Source organism: Ambystoma mexicanum, chromosome 1p, assembly GCF_040938575.1.
Source record: "Ambystoma mexicanum isolate Mex_15411 chromosome 1p, UKY_AmexF1_1, whole genome shotgun sequence".
NCBI lineage: Eukaryota > Metazoa > Chordata > Amphibia > Caudata > Ambystomatidae > Ambystoma > Ambystoma mexicanum.
The window spans coordinates 556,639,028-556,660,560 of NC_090921.1; the positions used below are offsets into that span (position 1 = coordinate 556,639,028).

The window sequence follows — 21,533 nt, forward strand, 5'->3', positions numbered from 1 at the left end:
GAGTCCTGCACATCACCTTTCGAGTCACAGACACCTTCCTGCCAAGATCAGCGCCTCCGTGGGAATCAGGTGAGCGTTACACATTTCACTTTGGGGACAAGGATTCCCTGTTCCTAATAAGGAACACCCTAAGAAAACCTCCAGTAATACATCTTCAAGCACCTTCCAGGAAAGAAAGATGAGAAGAAATCACCAAAATGTGTTACTGTTGTCCAGAGGTTTTGACCAAATCAAGCTGCACCCCAGGTGAAGCCAAATCTAAATTAAATCAGACACTGGCTTACTCTTTAAAACCAAATTAGGGTGGTGTATACATCCTGGGCTGACCAAAATGGGGTGATTAGAAAGCAGCCCAGTCATAGGAGCCATATGACCCACCCTAGAAGCATGTACTAAAAAAAGTTGCGGTGGCAGGCAGACTTCAGTAATGTCCTTCTGACCACAGAATTAAGTCTGATATCCTAGAAACCAAAAGGTGGAAAAAACAAAACATTTAGGTGTCCCATACGATGGGACAGCAGAACCTACAAAAATCAAATTCTGCCTTACAAAGTATACTTCCCCCACCTACCAAACCTGGTAACCCTCACCAGCTCCATCTCCTCCCAGGATAATTTGCCCAATTTCCTCTCATCACTTGCTCGCTGAGTCGCCCCATCAAGGCGCTCCATTTCATCACAGTGCTGCAAACCCATGCAGCTCTCAAGTTGCTCTTGGTGCTTTTGCGCCCACTCCTGCCACCACCTCGCAGCACGGAATACATTCAAACCTTGGTTCTGGATAGGTTTTTCCCAGAACACTATCTCTGACATTGACAATTATTACATTTTGATTTTTCATTTTAAAATCAGATAGGCCCTCGCCCCTGAATGCTCCATCCCTCACCGCTTGACAATCAGCCTTCTCTCTCTGCATTACTTACCCACACTGGCAACCTGATCAATTATGATCAATTATGAAAATGGCGTGCGGCATCGGTTTAGTTTTTCAAAAGGGCACAAGTGTCAAGCTTTCGTTCGACAATTTCATTTTTTTTTATTCATCAACTCACACTTTCCTCAATATGTTAATTTGACAAACCAATAATTAACCATTTGACTGTGGCAGGAATTCCCACTTAAGTGTGTCCCTTGCTTAATTAGAGGGTAGAGCAAGGGCATGAACATCTATGTCTTCCCAATGCCACACGGAATGCCAAAGACTTGTATGTCCATGTCCACTGCAATTAAGCAGTTAAAAAGTATTCAGAGATCCCCCATATAAGCTCAGTGTGTATGAATGTAATGAAGTGTGTTGATGGCAAAATTTAGTGAAGCACCTTGAAGCACTTCACTTGTGTACAAGCGCTTTACAAATAAACAATTACAATTATTTATTTAACTTAAACTCTGGTTCTCAGGCACACATCTTTTACGGATCGACACCTGGATAACGTCACTGAACCTTTTTTTTTAAATGATCAAACATTTTTACAGTAACTACTTCATTAAGTAGCTTTTAACACGACCAACATGTTTGGCATGACATGCAGAAACCACCTTGCTTCCATCAAGACACATTCATGGAGCTACTTGCACAACATAATTTCTGTGGCCACAAAGATGATCAAGATTCAAAGACCTAATAAGTTTCCCGGCATCCATTTGAGAACCATATTATGAGCTTTTAACCTGTTTGCATTGACCAAGAATGGAACCAAAACAGAGGTCTCAAAGAATTGAGGGTTCAAATTTGAGACTAAATACAGTGAAAATACAAAGGACACATGAATGGTAAAGAAACAACATCATAACCAATTGGACTCACCATGCAGACTGAGGGACAGATGCTCTCACTTCTCTACTGGCGAGTGACAATAACACCACTGAGATACAGGCAAGGACAAACCAGACCAAACACTCAACATAACTAAGGCCCAAATGTGATACAATTCCATGTCTAGTAAACACATCAATGCTCCGAGTATAAGAATGCAGCATAATCATGCCAGCAGAAAACAAGAGAACTCGCCGACATAACGTCAAAGATTTACAGCTCATTCAAATAATCCAAAAGCCCACTCAAGAGAAGAAATTATACTATCCAGACACGTTACCAGAAGTTTACAAATACTTGATATAACTGTGCCACGTTGAACTGCAGTATTCTCCACCAAACATACATCAGTACTGGTTAAGTGTTTGGTAGCATAAAAGTTCAACAAGTGACCAATACACAGCTCCTAACGCCCTGATACATTCTCCTTTCTGAGCTTCACTGTAACAAGCACTACTCTCAAAAGAGAGTTTCTTTTGTTTGCCCTACCGCTTAGAAAGATTTCTGTCTTCTTTGTTATTGTTTACTCATGATCAAGCCCTTCACGGCCTGTCTGTTATAAAGAAAACTATTCAACTGTTAAACTAACTAAACGATTAAGTGCCACAATTAACCTGTAGCTGTATAATAAAGACGCAGCCTAATCACAACAGACACGTTTAAAGGAGAAATAAATGGGAATAAGAAGAAAAGTGTGAAAATAATGAAGTAAATTATTGAGCATGGCTTAACTACTGAATATTTTCCTGTGCAGAATTCAATCCTATTCTTTTCTAACTTGCCTCGGCCCTTCCACATTGTGACCATCCATATGCAAATAAGCAATTAACCATTCCCAAAGGGAGCAGTCAAGCCCCAAATACTAAGATGTATTTCCAAATTCAAGGGAAAGCAAGATACCTCAGATGCATTTCCACTTTGTTGGGTGTCACTGGTAAACATCAGCTTCGGTGCCATGATACAGTGAGCTCAGTACCCACGTGTGGGCATAACCCCTCCTACGGAGAGATTCAGAAAAAAAACATCCAGCTAGTTCTCCAAATATACCAGTTGTAGGTCAAGGGAAGATACCTGAATGAGACCTTAGTGAGTGCAGCCGATTGCCAGGAGTGGATGGCAGTAGATCGAGCCATGATAGCGAAGACAAGGGATTATGCAGTGGCAAAAGAGCATGAGGGATTATGAGAGTGGGTGGGCATGGCAGATTCACTGGTGGGTATTGTTACATCACAGGAATAGTGTTGAATGTATACATCAACAGTGGTGCCTTACCATTTCACAGTCCAGAGCAAAGGTTCCAGGGCAGCTATCAGCAGGATACTCTTTTGCAAAGGTCTTCACAAACCCATCAAGCTGCTCTTTGCGACCATCCTGCACATGTTGCTTTGAAAAAAAAATAAAACAAACAAAAAAAAATCAGTAATGCCCTTTCTGCTAAATAAATATCTGCAACTTCCAGACAATAAAGTGGTTATGCTCAGTGTTTGCAAAAGTGGTAGAAAGGTGAGTAGCTGGTATTGCACAGAACTAAAATGTTTGTAAAATCATGGGTTACGTCCATACAGGTTGTTCAGATGGATTTCTAAAGTCAACCCTGGGGAAGACTTAGGAGGCCACCGTAGTTATGGAGAACAGGGAAGACAATGAGAGGTTAGCCAAAACCAAAGAAAGATACGTGGATGAGCAGTCAAGGTTTAGTCTCAGGAAAAGTGTGAGTGGTCTAGGGATACATAGTCTCTACACAAGGCAACACCAAGTAATTCAAGTTTGACAGTCAATATACAAAAATACAGTAATTAGGTCTTGAGAATACACTATAGGTCTTGAGAATACACTAGAAGATGAAACTCTCAGGTACGTATTGCAATCAAAAACCATATGAAATGCATTACTTACGTAATAGCATTTCTGATGATTGTATCTGCTTAGATTCACATGCTGTGCATATAGTATGACATCTAGTGATAACCGCAAAGTATTGCATCTTGTCTTTCGAGGATCGAAAGGGGACGTCGACATGGGCGTGCCTGCAACACTATCCCTAACGTGACGTGACGTATAGTGTGCCCAAAATCCCTCATGCGTCGAAGTCCCTCTGATTGTATTTTTTCTGCCGTGAGGGGCGGGCTTATGACTATCGTGATTGGGTACAGAAAAGAGACAGTAGTAGTAAGAGGTCTATGTTCCTTCCATCCGAGCGGGGAGGAAGGGTTGGGCACATGTGAATCTTAGTAGATACAACCATCAGAAATGCTATTACTGTAAGTAAGGCGTGACTTCTGATGCTCGTTAATCTGCTTAGAATCACATGCTGTGCATAGACTAGCGAGCAGTAGCCAGAGTTGGAGGTGGGATGCGAGAGGAACAGTAGTGAAAAGATGTCTTGGTACTGCTTGTCCCACCTGATAATCAGACCTATAGTGAGTATCTAGGCAATAGTGTTTTGTAAAGGTATGTACAGAACTCGTCTCGTCACCCTAAAACGCAAGTGGAGGGTGGCAGAGAGGAAATGGCGTGCTTCATGTTCATCCTCTGACAAATTGGCCTGGCGCCTGCTCCAAAGGCAATACCGGCTCTCCGTTCTCACCAAGAAGAGAGCCCTTATCCAAGCCCGCATCTCTGAGGCATCAAACAACTCGGCCGAACTCTTTAAAATCTGCAAGGAGCTGGCCAACCCTGCTGCAGTCTCTACCTCTCCTGTCCCCTCCCAGGCCCTCTGCACTGCACTGGCCTCTCACTTCATCTCAAAAACACAGGACATCCTGTCCTCGCTCTCCTCCTTTCACCTCCCTCCCTCCCTCTCTTCCGACTCTTCCTCTGACCCTTCTGCAGCCACCCCTCCTCCCTCCTTCTCTGCCTTTCCACTTTTTTCTGCTGATGAGGTTTCCAGACAAGTCCGATCTATGAAAGTCTTGTCTAAACAGGTTCACCCCTGTTCTTCCAAAACCATCAAGGACCACATCGACTCCCTGGCTCCTGCCCTGGCTGATTTTTGCAACCACTCCTTCGCCTCTGGAGTCTTCCCTTCCCCCCTCAAGCACTCCCTTGTGCACCCCCTCCTCAAGAAACCCTCTTCCGACCCTTCCTGCCCGGCTAACTATCGCCCAATCTCCATTACTCTCTTCCTGGGCAAGCTCCTGGAGACACTGGCCATCTCCCAGCTTAACCTCCACGCTGAATCTGTTGGTAGTCTTCATGACCATCAATCTGGCTTCAGAGCTGCCAGAAGCACGGAAACTGCTCTCCTGAACATCTGTGAGGACCTGCTCTCGAACCTCGATTCCAACACTCCGTGTGTTGTCATTCTACTCGATCTCTCCTCTGCCTTTGACACTGTCAACCATGCCATCCTGCTCAACCGTCTCCGTGATAACCTGGGTATCACTGGTCAGGCTCTGGCGTGGCTAATCTCTTTCCTTTCCAATCGACCCTCCCAGGTCCAACTGGGGTCCTTCCTCTCAGACATCTTTTCCTCCTCCTGTGGTGTTCCCCAGGGATCTTACCTCTCTCCCTGGTTTTTCAACCAGTATCTGGCACTCCTTGCCCTCCGCATCGCCGCTCTCTGCCCCAACTTCCAGTGCTATGCGGACGATACCCAGCTCATTTTCAGGCTACCCTCGGCCTCCTCCTCTCATCTCTGACTGTCTGTCTGCTATCCAGGAATGGTGTGCCGCCAATGACCTTTGCCTTAATGCCAGTAAGACTGAGATTCTACTTATCGGCACACCCACTCCCTCCTTCCCTGCAGCTCTCTGGCCGGCCTCCCTTGGCCCCCTTCCTGCTCCTACCTGCAAGGCAAAAAACCTCGGGGTCATCTTCGACTCCACACTCTCCTTCTCTCCTCATATATCAGACGTCTCTAAGAAGTCACACTACCAGCTGCACCTCCTCAGAGGTATTCTTCCCTTCCTCTCCTTCCCCCAGAAGCTCACTGTCTCCCGAGCCCTGGTTCTCTCAAAGCTGGATTACTTTAACAGCCTCTATCTCAATGTGCCTGCCTCCACTCTCCGCCCTCTGCAACTCATCCAGAACAGAACTGCAAGACTTGTCCTTGGCCTCAAGCCCAGGGACCGTATCTCTCCAGGACTGAAATCTCTACACTGGCTCCCAGTGGCTGCGAGGATCAAGTTCAAAACCCTCTGCATTGTCCACAAGGCCTTCTGGGGCCCAATTACCTTCAACTCTCTCTCCCTAAATATCTTCCTTCCCGAGCCCTTCGCTCATCCGTCTCCAACTCCCTCAGGGTCAGCCGCTTCTCGAAGCAACGAGCTGGGGGTAGATCTCTCTCTGCAGCAGGGGCCTCCCTCTGGAACAGCCTTCCTGCCTCACTGAAACTTGAGGAGAACCACCTTCGGTTCCGGAAGCACCTCAAAACCTTCCTCTTTGCTTCTGCTTTCTCTCTCCCTCTCCCCTGCTGAACAGCTTTAATTCTTCACTGAATCTGCTCTGAATCTGCAACTGGGCCACTCTCAGTGACCTCGGTCCAGGACCCAGCCACTCTCCACTTGCACTGCTTCCCTGGCAACCACTGCACTGCGGGACTGTCACTGTATCCTTACAGCCCCCCTTCCCAGCACTTGTTCTGCATCTACCTTGCACTTGCCATCAGCTGGCCTTATTTATTATTTTTTTTACGCTACTTACCTTGTACTGCACTTCCCCCCCCCCTCCCCTTCCCCTTGAACTTTTCCCTTCCCCCCCACCCCTGCACTTGCGCGATCTGAATGACACCTGGCCTAGTAGGATCGTTGTCTGTCTTCCCCTTGTCCCCCCCCCCCCTGCCTCGTCGCGCCTTGAAACACTTGTGTATAGGCACGTTACAAATGTCATATCATAACTCCAGGTTGCCGCTTTGCAAATGGACTCGAGAGAAACATTTGCAATGAATGCTATGGAAGCCCCAGTGCCCAGAGCAGAAGGGCAGATCTCTCTTGGCAAGAGTGTAGCAGAGTGTGATGCAATTAACAATCCACCTTGAGATAGCTGATTTAGAGACAGGATCCCGTTCTGTACCAGCTGCCACTGAAATGAAAAACTGGTTTGTCTTTCTTATTGGTTTAGTTTTTTCCAGGTGGTACATGACTGCCCTGCACACATCTAGTGTGTGTAAGATTCTTTCAGCCATGTTAGTGGGGTTCTGGAAGAAAGTTGGCAGTTCTAAAGACTGGTTCACATGGAACTTAGAAATACATTTGGGTGCAAACCGAGGGCGAGTGCGCAGAACCACCTTCTCTGAATTGTAACAAGAGGGTCTAGTAGAATTGAAAGGGCCTGTAGTTCACTGACTCTCCTTATTGAAGTGACTGCCACTAGGAAGGCAGTCTTGTAAGTAAGAACCTTGAGACTTGCCTTATGCATAGGCTCAAAAGGAGACCCCATAGTTCTGGGTAATACCACATTTAGGTCCCATCCGGGAGCCGGGTTAGAAATGGGGGGATGAATTCTCTCAACACCTTCCATGAAAGTCTTAATAACTGGGACCTTCCACCACCACACCTTCTGTTGGGACATAGTGTAGGCTGAGAGTGGAGCCAAGTGAACCTTCGGGGAATTAAAAACCAGGCCTGAGTCTAGTAAGTGAGACAGGTACAACACAATATGGGTTGTTGAGCAGTAAATGGGATACCATGGCGGCCCCATGCACATTGGAGTGCCCACTAACCTGCTAACCAGGCTGCAGTGGCTGCATTGGCCAGCTACAGCCCATACCAGGCCAATACGAAGCCGGCAGGTGCAGCCAGCCCTAACCCCGAAGGGCTGCACCGAGGCCCGTGACTTCACCGCAGAGCCCACTGGAGTGAGGACCCTCGGACATCATCAGCACCAGGCAGGAGCCTGTGCTCACCACCAGTAGCCATGTTTAAAAGGTAAACCCATGAGGACACTGAAGCACCACCACGAAGCGTGCACTTTCATGCATCAGATTCATTGTGCTAATAAAAGCTGCACAATTTGTTCATCCGGCACCCCCAACGTAACGTTGTAAAAATGCTTGCTACATCTTCGCTGCATCTTCTACGAAGCTTTTACTTTCAGGCATCCTGATCATTGGGCAGCTTAAAAGCTACACACATTGCTTATTCTGCTTTTGGATCGCAACATTGTATAAACTTTTGCCATACTATCACCGCACCCAAGGGCCTTGTGACTGCCCAGCTATTCTACTGCCCGACCTGCTCAAGGCCACTCCAAAATGGCTGCCCCATGCACATTGGAGTGCCCCCTAACCTGCTAACCAGGCTGCAGTGGCTGCCACATCCCCATTGGGCAGCTACAGCCCAGAACAGGCCAATCCGAAGCCGGTTGGCGCAGCCGGCCCTAACCCCGAAGGCCCGCACCTAAGGCCTGGTTGGCACCCCTGTTAGCGCACCGGAGCGCACCGGAGCGCACATAGAGGTACCCCATTCAGTCTTTGCCTTACATATATCTAGTAGAACATGGACCTATCCAACAGTGCCCCTACTCTCAGACATAACTGGTACCACTCAACCCTACACCCTAATTGGCAGTATACGTTTTTCCTCACCTAACTTTACAATGCTCACATGTGACCCATCGCCTGCAAAGTCACACAAAGGAAATATTCAGCTCATAATCTGCCCCAACTCCTGGCAAACTCCCACCTTGTAAATCATGGGCTACCCACATGTATGCTATTACCTCTGATTGTTTCATTTAGCATCTATGCTGCATTTAGCCTATATAGACATTGCAATATGACTGTTGAATTTAGCATCTAGCTGCCCTGCTATTTGAATGTTGAATTTAGCATCTAGCTGCATTGCCACTTGATCGTTACATTTAGCATATATGCTGTACTTTGCATCCATCTATCCTTCCATTTGATTGGCGCACTTCACCCATACCCAACAGAATGTACCTACCAGGCATATTCTCAGCACTACTGAAAGTAATTCTCCACCTCATCCACTCATCTAGCCTTCCAAGTCGCACCTCTAGCTCTGCCTCCAGAGGCACCACTCCCCCCACCATCATGTCTTATGTCCACCCTCCACCGCTTACACCCACTCTGCGCCACCTCTCCACGCCATGTAGTCCATCCACCAGAAATGTCAGGCTACGAGCCAGACTACCTAAACTATATGAACCTTGTGCCAGGGAGTCCACCCAGTCAAAACTGACTAACCTGACCCCACATATGCACATAGGCAATCTCACCAACCGTCCCATGAACAGACCCAAGCATATCCTAACCAATACTACGACTAACTTTAAGGTTCTCAATACAGCCACCACACCCACCTGCACTAAAACCATCGCCCCACCCATTAAAGGCGCCTTAATTAATGCGCAATCTGTAGTAGCCCATGCCACAGATATAGCAGACATCATTCTAGAAGAAGAACTAGACTTTCTAGCCATCACTGAGTCCTGGCTCCATGCAGCTGCTGGCCCAGCTCTCTCACTAGCTATACCTGATGACTATAATATACTCCGAGCGGACAGAATATAATCCAGAGGTGGAGGCCTCGCCATAATTTCCAAAACACACCTCAACATTAGACTTGACACCACAAATAACCACACTTCTTGCAAATCGCTTACAACCACGCTGCCTACTGTCAACTCCCAAACTCCTCCTGGGCCCCTAGGCTCTTTCGAGGAAGACTTCATTACTATCCTCACCAACAACCTAAAAAATACCTCCCAGAGTCTCATTTTAGGAGACTTCAACCTAGGCCTTAAAGACCCCAAAGACCCCCAGGCTACACTAATCAACAATACCCTGTCAGAACTAGGCTTTACCCAAAGAGTGTCCACCCCTACCCACATCAAAGGAAGAACTCTTGACTGGGTCGCAGACCACAACTGTGTGGCCTCCATCACCGCCATCTCCCCTCAACCGTGGTCCGACCACCATCTCCTTACCTTCACTCTCGAAGCCTCAAGCCCCATCTTCAATAACCTACTAGCGACAGTCATTCCCACAAGAAACACGAAAAATATTACAGCGGAAAAACGTATCCCCCTCATTCTCCTGACACTGAACCAACTCGCAGCTACTTCCAATCCTCACCACCTCGTAGAAGGTTACAACAAAATCATGCATTAAGCTTAAGACTATTGCACCACTAAAACTGAGAAAAAGCAAACCCAAAAAACACCTGAACAACTGTTTCTCCCCCCACTTAAAAACTCTCAGATTAGAGAAACGTAAGAAGGAACACACTTGGAGACACTCACACACAGACAACAACAAGCTGATCCTCAATAAAATAGCTTCCACATATAAAAAAGAAATCAATAGCTAAACAAGAATCTTATAACCAGAGAATATCACAAGCCAAATCTAGTACTAAAGAACGGTTGACTATAATCAAAGATCTGGAAACACCTGTCCTTGTCTTGGACACATGTATGAAAGATAAATAATGGTGCACCAGTGTCCAAAATGCACTCTCTAACAAAGTCGCAGGCCTACAAATCAAAATTAATAAAAAAGAATCCCTAACCAACGCTACTAACTCCTCTAACAGTCTCCACCCGGTCCCCTCCCCACCCCCCATAAGCCTACACCCAACCCACTCTCCCGCTTCAGCTTCTCCAAAGTCTCCACGTTAGAAGTGAAAAAAATCATCCTTGGCCTCAAACCCTCAAACTGCCAGGGCGACCCTTGCCCGTCACAAATCATCAAACATGCGGCAAGAGACCACTCACCTTTCATTACCAAACTCATTAACGCCTCTTTCTCCTAAGGCATCATCCCCAATAATCTCAGAGTGTCCTGGGTTCTCCCCTTACTCAAAAAACCCTCCTTAGACCCCTCTATACCGACTAACTTTAGACCAATCACCACTGTCCCCTTCCTGCTCAAAATATTAGACGAGGCAGCTTATCTACAAATACAACAATACCTTGAACTTAACCATCTCCTGGGCATCCGGCAATCGGGCTTTAGCCCCCAACACGGGACAGAGACTGCTCTCATCGACCTAAAGGGTCAAATTGACACACTTGAGGAGAACCATCTCCGGTTCAGGAAGCACCTCAAAACATTCCTCTTTGCTTCTGCTTTCTCTCCCCCTCTCCCCTGCTACATTCCTGACTGAAATTGCACTGAATCTGCAACTGGGCCACTCTCACCAATCTCGGCCCTTGGCCCAGCCTCTCTCCCCTTGCACTGGTTCCCTGGCAACCCCTGCACTGCGGGACTGTCTCTGTATCCCTACAGCCCCCGCTTCCCAGCACTTGTCTGCACTTACCTTGCACTTGCCACCAGTTGGCCCTTATTATTTATCTGGTTATTCCACTTCCCCTGTACTGCACTTTCCCCTCTCCCTTTCCCTTGCACTTTTCCCTTCCCCTCTACCCTTGCGCGATCTGAATGACCCTTGGCCTAATAGGATTGTTGTATGTCTTCCCTTGTTCCCTCCCCCTGCCTCGTCGCGCCTTGAAACACTTGTGTATAGGCGCATTACAAATAACATATCATATCATACCCTTAGAGTGAACAGGAAAACGGCTCTACTACTTCTTCTAGACCTCTCTGCAGCATTTGATTTAGTAGATCACAAAATTCTCTGTAACCACCCAGACTCGGCAGCCCACTTCTCTCAAGAAGCTATCGGTTGGATCGAGTCCTTCCTGAACAACAGATCAATGCGTGTCTTCTCCACCTCAGCAGCCGTGGACCCTATTCCCATCACCTGCAGGGTCCCTCAGGGGTCATGCGTCTCCCCCACACTGTACAACATGTTCACGAATCCCCCGTTTGATGATCTTGACGGTCTGGTTATCACCTACACTAACTAAGTCTATGATACCAAGATCCTCATCCCGTTGACGGGAGATTACAACAAGGATTTGGCCTTGGTGAATAGGGTGTACTTCATCATCCAGGCATGGATGGCCTCACATAGTCTATGCCTGAATGATAAGACTGAACTCATTATCCTCGGCTCCACCCCTAACCTAAATAAACTAGACCACAACTACTCCAGCTTCATCATAGATGGCAATTCTATCAAGGTAGCCAAGGAAGTCAAAACTCTCGGAATCTATTTAGACTCCTCCCTCTCCTTCCGCAAACAGGTTAGTTCCGTGGCCGCCTCCACAGCCTACACATGTAAGCTAAGCAACAAGTTACTTACCTGTAACTGTTGTTCTCCAGCATGGGTCTGGCATGGATTCACATGCTCATGAATATTCCCCGTCAGGCCGGGAATCCTCGGTATAGAAAAAAAATCAGTATCAGTTTCGTTTCTGATCTGTCTTTCTTAGTAGTAACCAATCACTGGTCTCTGGGTCATACTGCCCCCAGCCAATGACTGCCCTCTCCCTAAACCCACCTCTGGCAGCCATCCTCAGATTTGGTAGCACGTAAAGTGGCAGTATGACCAAGTGAAGAGCCGCAGAGGGGTAGGCGGGAGGGTTCGCATGTGAATCCATGCCAGACCCATGCTGGAGAACAACAGTTACAGGTAAGTAACTTGTTCCTTCTCCAGCATGGGGTCTGGCATGGATTCACATGCTCGTGAATAAGAGAATACATAGCAGTACACACATGCACAATCACGGGAGGTGGCAGCAGGCTCAACGTTAAGCAATACAACAACTCCACATTAAGCATCTCTTACCTCCTTACCAGGCTCACCTTAAGCGAACAGGTTGCGCAGCACTGCTTGGCCGACCCTGGACTCCTCCCTGGAGTCCCGATCGACGCAGTAGTATCTTGTGAAGGTGTGCGTCGACCTCCACGTCGCAGCCCTGCAGATGTCCAGCAGGGGCACACCAGACGAACGCTGTGGTAGCAGCGATCGCTCTGGTCGAGTGGGCTCGCGGACGGCCGGGCAGCGGTCGGTTTGCCAACCGGTGACAGTGCATGATGCAGCCGCAGAGCCATCTGGAAATGGAAGTCTTCGAGAGAGCCTTCCCTTGATTCACAGTCCCAAAGTTCACAAACAGCTGTGATGTTTTCTGAAAACACTTTGTCCGGTCGACGTAGAACTTCAGCGCTCTAGCTACGTCCAGCGAGAGCAGAGTCCTTTCAGCCGGCGACGAAGGAGACGGGAAGAAAACTGGCAACAACAAGGGTTTGTTGAGGTGGAAGTCCGACGGCACCTTGGGCATGAAGGAGGGGTGCGTCCTCAGCACCACCCTCGTGTCGTGAAACGTCAAGTATGGCGGCTTGCAAGATAGGGCCTGGATCTCTTCCACTCGTCGTGCAGAGGTGATGGCGACGAGAAACGCTGTCTTCCACGACAGAAACTTCAATGGTGCCGAATGCATAGGCTCAAATGGGGCCACCATGAGCCTGGTCAGCACCACGTTGAGCTCCCACACCGGGGCAGGGACCTTCACCGGCGGGAATGATCGGAACAATCCTTTCATAAATTCCTTCACCAGTCGATGAGACCACAAGGACACCCGTCCCGTAGTTCTGGTGTATCGTGAGATGGCGGCCAGATGTATCTTGATGGAAGCGTGAGCTAGTCCAGCCTTGGCCAATGGCAATAGGTACGGCAATACTTGAGGGGCCGTAATCCGCAGAGGGTTAATCTTCTGTGCACGGCACCAGACAGAGAATCTCTTCCATTTATGTCCGTAGCACTTGAGAGTTGAGGACGCCCTGGCCTTTGCAAGAAGCTCTCTGCAGTCGCCGGGATGTCGTACCCTACAAACTCTAGTGCTGCAGGAGCCAGGCCTGCAAGTTCAGCGACTCCGGGTTGTGGTGAAGAATGGCTCCTCCTTCTCTGGAGAGAAGATCTGCAGCTTGACTGGTGTGGACGTTGACAAGTCCAGAAGGTCTGGGAACCAGATCTGTCTCGGCCATGCCGGTGCAACGAGGATCATCCTGCACCGGGACCTCTTGAGCTGGTTGATGAGCCGGAGCAGCAACAGCAGCGGAGGGAACGCATAAAGAAATAGGCCGTCCCAGGGGAACGAGAAAGCATCCCCCATGCTCCTCAGATGGGGGAACCTGCTGGCGAACCTCTGGCACTTGGAATTCGTCGCCGTCGCGAAGAGATCGATCTGGGGCTCGCCCCATAGTAGGAAGAGTCGATCCACTTGATCCTGGCATAGTTCCCACTCCTGGGACGAGCGCAGCTCTCTGCTGAGTGAGTCGGCGATGGTGTTTTTTATTCCTGCCAGATGAAAAGGCACCAGAAACATCCCTTCGGCGACGGCCCAATGCCACAGATCCTGGGCTTCCTTGGATAGGGCAGGGGATCTGGTTCCGCCCTGCTTCCGGATGTAGAACATCGTGGTGGTGTTGTCGGTGAAGAACCTCACCACCTTGCCCTTGAGGGACGGAAGAAAAGACCTGAGGGCCCACTGCGCGGAGCTCCAAGATGTTGATGTGGAGTGACTTCTCCTCCGGGAGCCAAAGGCCTCTCGCGTGAAGATCTCCGTCACCTAGTGAGCTGGGGGCTGAAAGTCCGAGCCCGCCGACAGATGAGAGCGGGTACCCCACCACCGGATCGCCTGACTGAACGTCTCGTTGAGGGATCCTGTCCTCGAATCTGCCCGTCGACTGGACCCAGCGGGCGTCGAGGAACTCTTGTAAGGGGCGCATCCGAAGCCTGCAAAGGCGCACCAGATAAATGCAGGAGGACATCATCCCGAGGAGGGACTTGATAGATCTTACCCTGGCCATGTCCGTGGCCAGCAGATGCTGCACCTTGCCCAGAATGGTCCTGGTCCTTTCCTCCGACGGCGAGGCCAGCCGCGCCACTGTGTCGAGCTTGGCTCCCAGAAACAGGGCGACTTGCGACAGAACCACGTGGGATTTTGGAAAGTTGATGGAGAATCCCAGGTCCGTGAGCAGCTGGACGGTCTTCGCAGTGTGCTCCACAGCGAGCTCCCTTGTGCTTGCCCGGATGAGCCAGTCATCCAGGAAGGGGTAGACGTGGATCCCCTGTAGGCGCAGCCGCGCCGCCACCGGTGCAAGGCACTTGGTGAACACCCTGGGTGCCGACTTCAATCCGAACGGGAGGGCCTTGAACTGGTAGTGCCGCCTTTGGACCACGAACCTGAGGAACTTTTTAGAATGGGGATGTGGAAGTACGCATCCTCCAAGTCCAACGACGACAGGGAATCGCCCTCCTTTAGCTGTCCCAGCACATGCTGGAGGGTGACCATCCGGAACTTCTGTGCCTTGATGTACTTGTTCAGTCGTCGCAGGTCCAGGATGGGGCGCCATCCTCCTGTCTTCTTTTTTACGAGGAAGTACCTTGAATAAACTCCAGTGCCCCGAAGCCTCTTTGGGACGAGCTCGATGGCACCTTTCTTGAGCATCGCCCTTACTTCCAACAGCAGGTGAGGGACGTGATTTTCCTTCCTGGCCATGGGTGGAACGAGAGGGCACTTCTGAAACTCGAGGGCGTGCCCTTGGGCCAGGGCATCTAGCACCCAACGGTCGGTGGAGATGGACTCCCACACGCTGACCAACCTCGCCAGCCGGCCTCCCACCGGGGTGCTTCGGCGGGGACCCGACCCCACGGTCGGTTCAATCTTGTTTGGAGGCCGCCTTGCCTCCTTGACCTCCCTATCGACGACGGGCACCACATAGCTTGCCGCGTCCCCTGTAGGCTTCCTGGGACGAAGATCTTGCCGCTTGGCGGTACGTGGAGGAGCCACTGCCGGATCCCTTGGAGGCACCTTGTCTGCCTCCGGAGCTCCGAAAGGACGGCCGTCGTTGTTGCACTCCCAGTGCCCGGGCAGTCTCCATGTCTGTCTTGATGGCCTGAAGGGACTCATCAATCGCCTTCCCAAACAGGTTGTTCCCGTCGAAGGGCATGTCCAAAACCTTGGTTTGTACGTCCTGGCGGAAATCCATCGCCTTGAGCCATCCTCGTCGTCTCAGGCAAATGCCGTTGCCCAACTGACCGGTGGAAACCGGTGTCGGCGATGTCCGTTGCCACCGTGATGGCATGGTCCGAAGCAATCTCACCTTCCTGTAGGATTTCAAGGGCCTCAGCCCTTTTGGCGTCCAGAAGGAAGTCCAACAGAGGGGCGATTTTGAACCACAACTCCCTGTCGTAGCGGGCTATGATAGGCAGGGCGTTGGCCGCCTTGATAGTCGTCGCTGCGGATGAGATGACCCATCGTGTCCAGCTTCCTGCCCTCGCCGTCCGGCGGGGAAGTTGATGTCGAGGCCGATGCCCCCCCAGCTTTCTTCTTTGCCGCCGCCGAGACGATCGAATCCGGGGTAGGTTGCGCCCGAAGGCACAAGAGGGCACCGTTGGGGACCCGGTACTACTTCTCGTACTGGTCCCTCTTTGCCGGCGCCGTGGCAGGGTTCTTGAGGAGGGCGAGCCCCTCATCCCAGATGTCATCAAGAAGTGGTACGGCGAGGACCGTCTTCCTTTTAGCCTCGCGCCGTTGGTAAAGGAACCCTTCCTTCTTCTCTTCTGGGCATGGCTGGAAGAGCTCAGATGCCCTGGAAATCATTGCATGAAAGGTTCCAATATCGTCGGACGGGGACGCCCGAGCAGAGGCGACGGGGGACACGTCCCGTCGTTGCCTCCGTTGTCATCAGTGCCTGTCGTAGCCGTGTCCGTGCCTGTATCATCCCCATGGGTAGTAGACCGGGGGGGAAGGCAGAGCAGGCCGCAGAGGTGGGAGAGGTGGCGTAGGATACGTCGTCCTCTTATGCGGTGGACTTTCCGAAGGTCCCGGCTCCGGTCCCCCCGTCGGGTCTGGCTCAGGTACCTCCGTCGGGGGAAGGGGCAACCTTGTCCTTATCTGAGAGCATAAGGACTGAATAGCTGAAGAAATGGCAGCCGAAGTGTCCTGCGGCACCACAAACGATGGGCGTGAGGGCTCTTGAACCTCGTCGGCGACACCGTCGCCCTCGTTGTCGCCCTCGTCGGGATCCCTCCCGATGGGCTGGGTCTCTTACACGACTTCGATGAGCTCTTCTTCAGAGGTTGTGTCCGTATCCATGATGACCACCTGCCCCTCCCCCACCTTTTCCAACGAGGACTTCGTGGGGGTCTTCTCAATGGGCCTGAAAGACGACTCCCTCCGCGGTGGCAGGGAGATTCTGGGTCCTGAGGTCGCCTCCACTGGCGTAGCCTCCACAGGCTGAACTCGATGCAGTAACCGTGGGCAAAGGTCTTGAGCACCCACTGGTCTGTTCAAATCCCCTCCCGTGCGTGCAGGAATGATGTTATACGTCCCCTGACCAGGGAGGCATGGGAGGGGACCCGGATTTGAAAGTCATTTCTGACTGTAGTCTGGGGAGCCTCTGCTGGTGGAATTACGACCCCTTCCTTTCCCACAGCGTTGTCCCCTAGGTGGATAGGGTGTAGAGGAGGCAGACCCCTGTCCTGAGTATCAATTGTTCCTGGAACCATATTGGTTGCGAGAGTAGGACTGGCCATGAAAGGAGCGGCGTGAACATCCCCCTCTGTTGAAAGTGTCTTTGAGTAATTTGGTTAATTGTTTTCAAAGTCTCGTGTTCCTTCTTTGCCGTTTCCAGCGCCTCATCAACAGCCTTGCCGAACAGGTTGGAGTCCTCCACTGCCTTGTTGATTAATGCCGCCTGAGTCTCTGGTTTGAAACCGGAGTTCTTCAACCAGGTATGACGTTTTAGCAGGGTACCCTGGGCTAAAGTCCTTCCTCCTGTCTCTGCAGCATCTAAAGTATTCTTGAAAATGTTGTGGTTCACCTACTTACTCTCAGATACAATTGTAAGCAGGCGAGTACGCACAGGTTCAGCTGGCCAATAGTGTAGTGTTGTTGGCTATGCGGGTGGAGTATGCTGCTGCAGTACTGATTCTCTTTCCCAGAGCGTACAATTTCTTACATTATTTGTCAGGCGGTGCCTTGCCTGTGGACAAGGCGACACCTGCCCTCTTCCTTGTCGTCGTGACCACCAGGGAATCCAGGGTGGCATGCCCCCCAATATAAAGGAGGTCAGTAAGGGAAGGGCGAAAAAGCTACTCCACCTGTGGATTAACAGCCCTGGATTGTGAGGGAGTTAATACATGATGGGGCAATGCGCCTCTTAATGGAATAAGTAATGGGATAGCCTGGCTGGCAGGAGGCTTCTCCTTTAAAATGCCTTCAACAAACTCCGAATGTGGCACTGCCTCCTGCGTAGCAATTTGGAAGTGTTCTGCTGCTTTCTTTAGGATGGAATTAAACGCCATCTGGTCATCACCAGGTGATGCCTGAGGTAATGGTGGGAGGGTGGGGAGAGTGACTCCATACATAAGGTGTCATGGTCCGGGGTATGGGTGGTCATCCCTCCCCCATCCCTGGGTCTGATCATTGAGATCATCAAAGGGATCATCATTCTGTAAGTATGGGTCAATAGGAACTCCTTCTTGATCAGCAAGGCCAAAGACCTCTTCATGAAGTAATTCAGAGGTAATTGCTATTGGTGTATAAGGGTTTTGTTCACGAGGCCTCTTAGGAGGCAACCTTTCAGAAAAGTCTACAAACTTTTCCAGCCTGTTCATGCAACCTTCAAACTTATCTCTGGTTCAAGATGAGGAGCCAGAGGCATCTAGAGGAGAAAAGGGCTCTTCCTGATGATCCGCTTCCCTAGAACATTGAGATTTCTCAACCAGAGTTTTAGATAAAGATAAGGGACTCCGTGAAATCTTGCCGCCCTTCCGGGCGCTTTGACGTGTCTTTCGACCCGTCTATGTTTAGCTGCCAAAACAATCTTAGCGATACTCTCGCTAATGTTCGGCGTTATTGGGGGGTGTCTGGACAGTGTAGGCGATGGTGCCATGGATTTTCGACGCAACCGGGGCTTTATGCGGCGTCAGTGTGCTCTTCTGAGGCGTCTCGACGGCTGCGTGGCTTTTGGTGCCGGTGCCCTTACTTTTAGAATGCCCGGACGCAGGTCGCCGACACGGTTGCGGTGAGGGCTGCGATGTAGCCGTTGGCACTTTGGATCGCTTCGACTGAGCTGTCAAGGCGGTACCGGAGGTTGTGTACTTGGTGTTTTGAGTAGCGGGTGCGTCCCTGTCGCCGGGATGTACATTCCCCATAGTAGGACTTGCTTCGTGCCTAGCGGGCCAGGGACGGACGTCATGGCTGATATAAGGTCAATGGCGTACGTACTGGAGCCATAGCCGTCGCTCATCTCATCATCACATTCGGCAGGGGAGCTACCCTCGGCCTGCGACATAGCGTAGGCTGCCCACCATTTCACTCGACGCTCCTTAATCGTCTTAGGACGTAGGAGCTTACTGGACGCCTCGTCGTGATCGAGGGTAAGACAGTTATTGCACTGCTGGTGCTCGTCATTGCATGGGAATTTTCCCTTACAGGAAGGGCAACCTTTAAATGGTATCCTGTCCCACCCACCACCCTTGGCCCCTTCTAAAAACCAAACGATAGACACTCTTTGCTATACTTGGCTTCATTTTTCTCTGGTCCTTTGTGTGAGATGGTAAGATTTGTATCTGCTTAGATTCACATGCTATGCATAGGCTGACCTCTAGTGGAAGCTGCAGAGTATCCGTTGTTTTCAAAACTCGAAAATGAACGTCGACAGGGCTTGCCAGTAATACTATCCCTAGTGTGATGTCTTCTGTACCCATGGTGCTTCACACAACAAGGTCCTTGGGATGGTTTATTTCTGACATGAGGTTGCATGAAGTGTAGTGTGAGTACAGGTGTAGTAAAGCAGATTATACATCAGATAAAGCCCAGAACACATCTATGCACCTTCTACTCCAGGCGAGGAAGGGTGGACGCATGTTAATATAAGCAGATACAAACATCAGAAATACGATCACGGTAAGTAATTATCCCTTCTGAGGCTTGTGGAATCTGCTTAGATCATATGCTATGCATAGATTAGCAAGTAGTGTTTGGAGAAGGTGGTGGGTTGTGAGAAGGTACAGCGGAAAATAGATATTTTAGCACTGCTTGTCACACCTGGGAATCTGCTTTAGAGTGTGTATCAATGCAGTAGTGCTGATTAAAAGTGTGGACAGAGCTCCATGAAGTTGCTTTGCAAATGGTGGCCAACGGGACATCAATAAAAGTCAAGGTAGCTCCTGTACCCCTAGTGGAGTGAGCCCTTGGTGTGAAAGGCAGTGTCTTGCTTGGTAGAGAGTAGCAGAGCTGTATGCATCTGACTAGCCATCTGGAGATGGCAATTTTGGAAATGCGGTCTCTGTCTCTGCCTGGAGCTATGGAGACAAACAGTTGGTCTGTTTTCCTTAGAGGTCTGGTCTTGTTTACACAGTAAAGGACTGCCCTCCTTACATCCAGTGTATGGAGTTTTTTCTCAGCTGAGCTTGTTGAATTTTGAAAACAAACTTGTAGTTCGATGGCCTGATTGACATGGAACTTTCAAATGAACTTGGGTGAAAACCTAGGGTGTGTTCTTAATACCAATTTGTCTTTGTCGATGACAAAGAAGAACAAGTTACTTCTTACCTTGTAACGTTCTTTCGATGGGATGTTCCTCCGACGTATTCCTTATCTTAGATATCTCTTTCCAGCTTTGCTGGAAATTTTTTCTCTCTAGAGGGCGCTGCGCGTTGACGTCCGCCGTGTCGATGTCCCTCGACAGCCGCCGTATCGACGTCGATGTCATCCTGCCTATAAAGGCCGCGCGCAGCGTCCGTTGCTCAGTTCCGTTTTGTAGCCCACAATAATTCTTTCTGGACTAGACTAATCACCCTGAAGGAGCGTAAGCTGCAACAACAAGGGAAGTAGTACTGCGGCGATGGATGGGAGGGTCGATAAGGAATACGTCGGAGGAACATCCCATCGAAAGAACGTTACAAGGTAAGAAGTAACTTGTTCTTCGAAGGGATTGTGTCCTCCGACGTATTCCTTATCTTAGATAGGCTCCCATAGCAGTATTCTGTTATTGGAGGTGGGAGTACTGACTTCATGCTTCCTCTTATTGATGAATAGAGTGCACTACTGCCCTTCCAAACCTAGTTTCCTGACTGGAGGAGGAATCCAAGTTGTAAAACCGTGTAAAGGTATGGACGGACGACCATGTGGCAGCCGCACATATGTCTCTAACCGGCACTCCTCTTTTGAGGGCCGATGAAGCTGCGATACCTCTGGTCGAATGAGCCCTAAGATTTTGAGGGGGGCTCTTTTCCTGCCAGTTTATAACATTCCAAAATGGCTAAAATGATCTATCTGGAAATGGTCTGCTTAGTTATCGGTAACCCCAGCTTGTGACCTGCGTAGCCTACAAACAGCTGGTCTGCTTGTCTTATCCTAGGCAGTCTACTAATGTAAAAACTTAAAGCCCTTCTTGGGTCCAGCCTGTGTAACCGCTCTTCCTCTTTCCCCGGATGGGGAGGAGGATAGAAAGATGGAAGGGTAATCTTCTGTGTGATATGAAATTCAGAAACCACCTTTGGGAGGAAATTAGGCTTCACTTGCAGAACAACTTTGTCTTTGTGAAAGATTGTATGAGGGGCTTTACAAGAAAGAGCTTGTAACTCGCTCACCCTTCTAGCAGATGTAAGTGCTACTAATAAAACAGTTTTAAGGGTAAGAAATCTTAACGAACAAGAGTGGAGTGGTTCGAAAGGTGTGCCCATCAGGAAAGTTAGGACTAAATTTAAATCCCATAGGGGATCCTGGAATGGTCTTGGGGGATAAACGTTAGTTAACCCCTTTCGAAATTGTATTACCAAGGGTAACTTGAAATAGGATGGTTCTTCCGCAGTGCGCTTAAAGATGGATAGCGCTGCAAGATAGCCCTTGATGGTGCCAACTTAAAGGCCTGAATTCGCTAAATAAAGTAGGAA

The 21,533-nt window shown here is 49.7% G+C and overlaps 1 protein-coding gene across 1 annotated transcript in view; it reads right to left on the reverse strand.

The window, feature by feature from the left end:
* Positions 1-21,533, reverse strand: part of REXO1 (RNA exonuclease 1 homolog) — a 1,041,135-nt gene that overhangs the window by 180,416 nt on the left and 839,186 nt on the right. Inside the window, exon 12 of the mRNA XM_069649491.1 lies at positions 3,088-3,198. Coding sequence (XP_069505592.1) covers positions 3,088-3,198 — 111 coding nt within the window. The remainder of the gene's footprint in view (positions 1-3,087; positions 3,199-21,533) is intronic.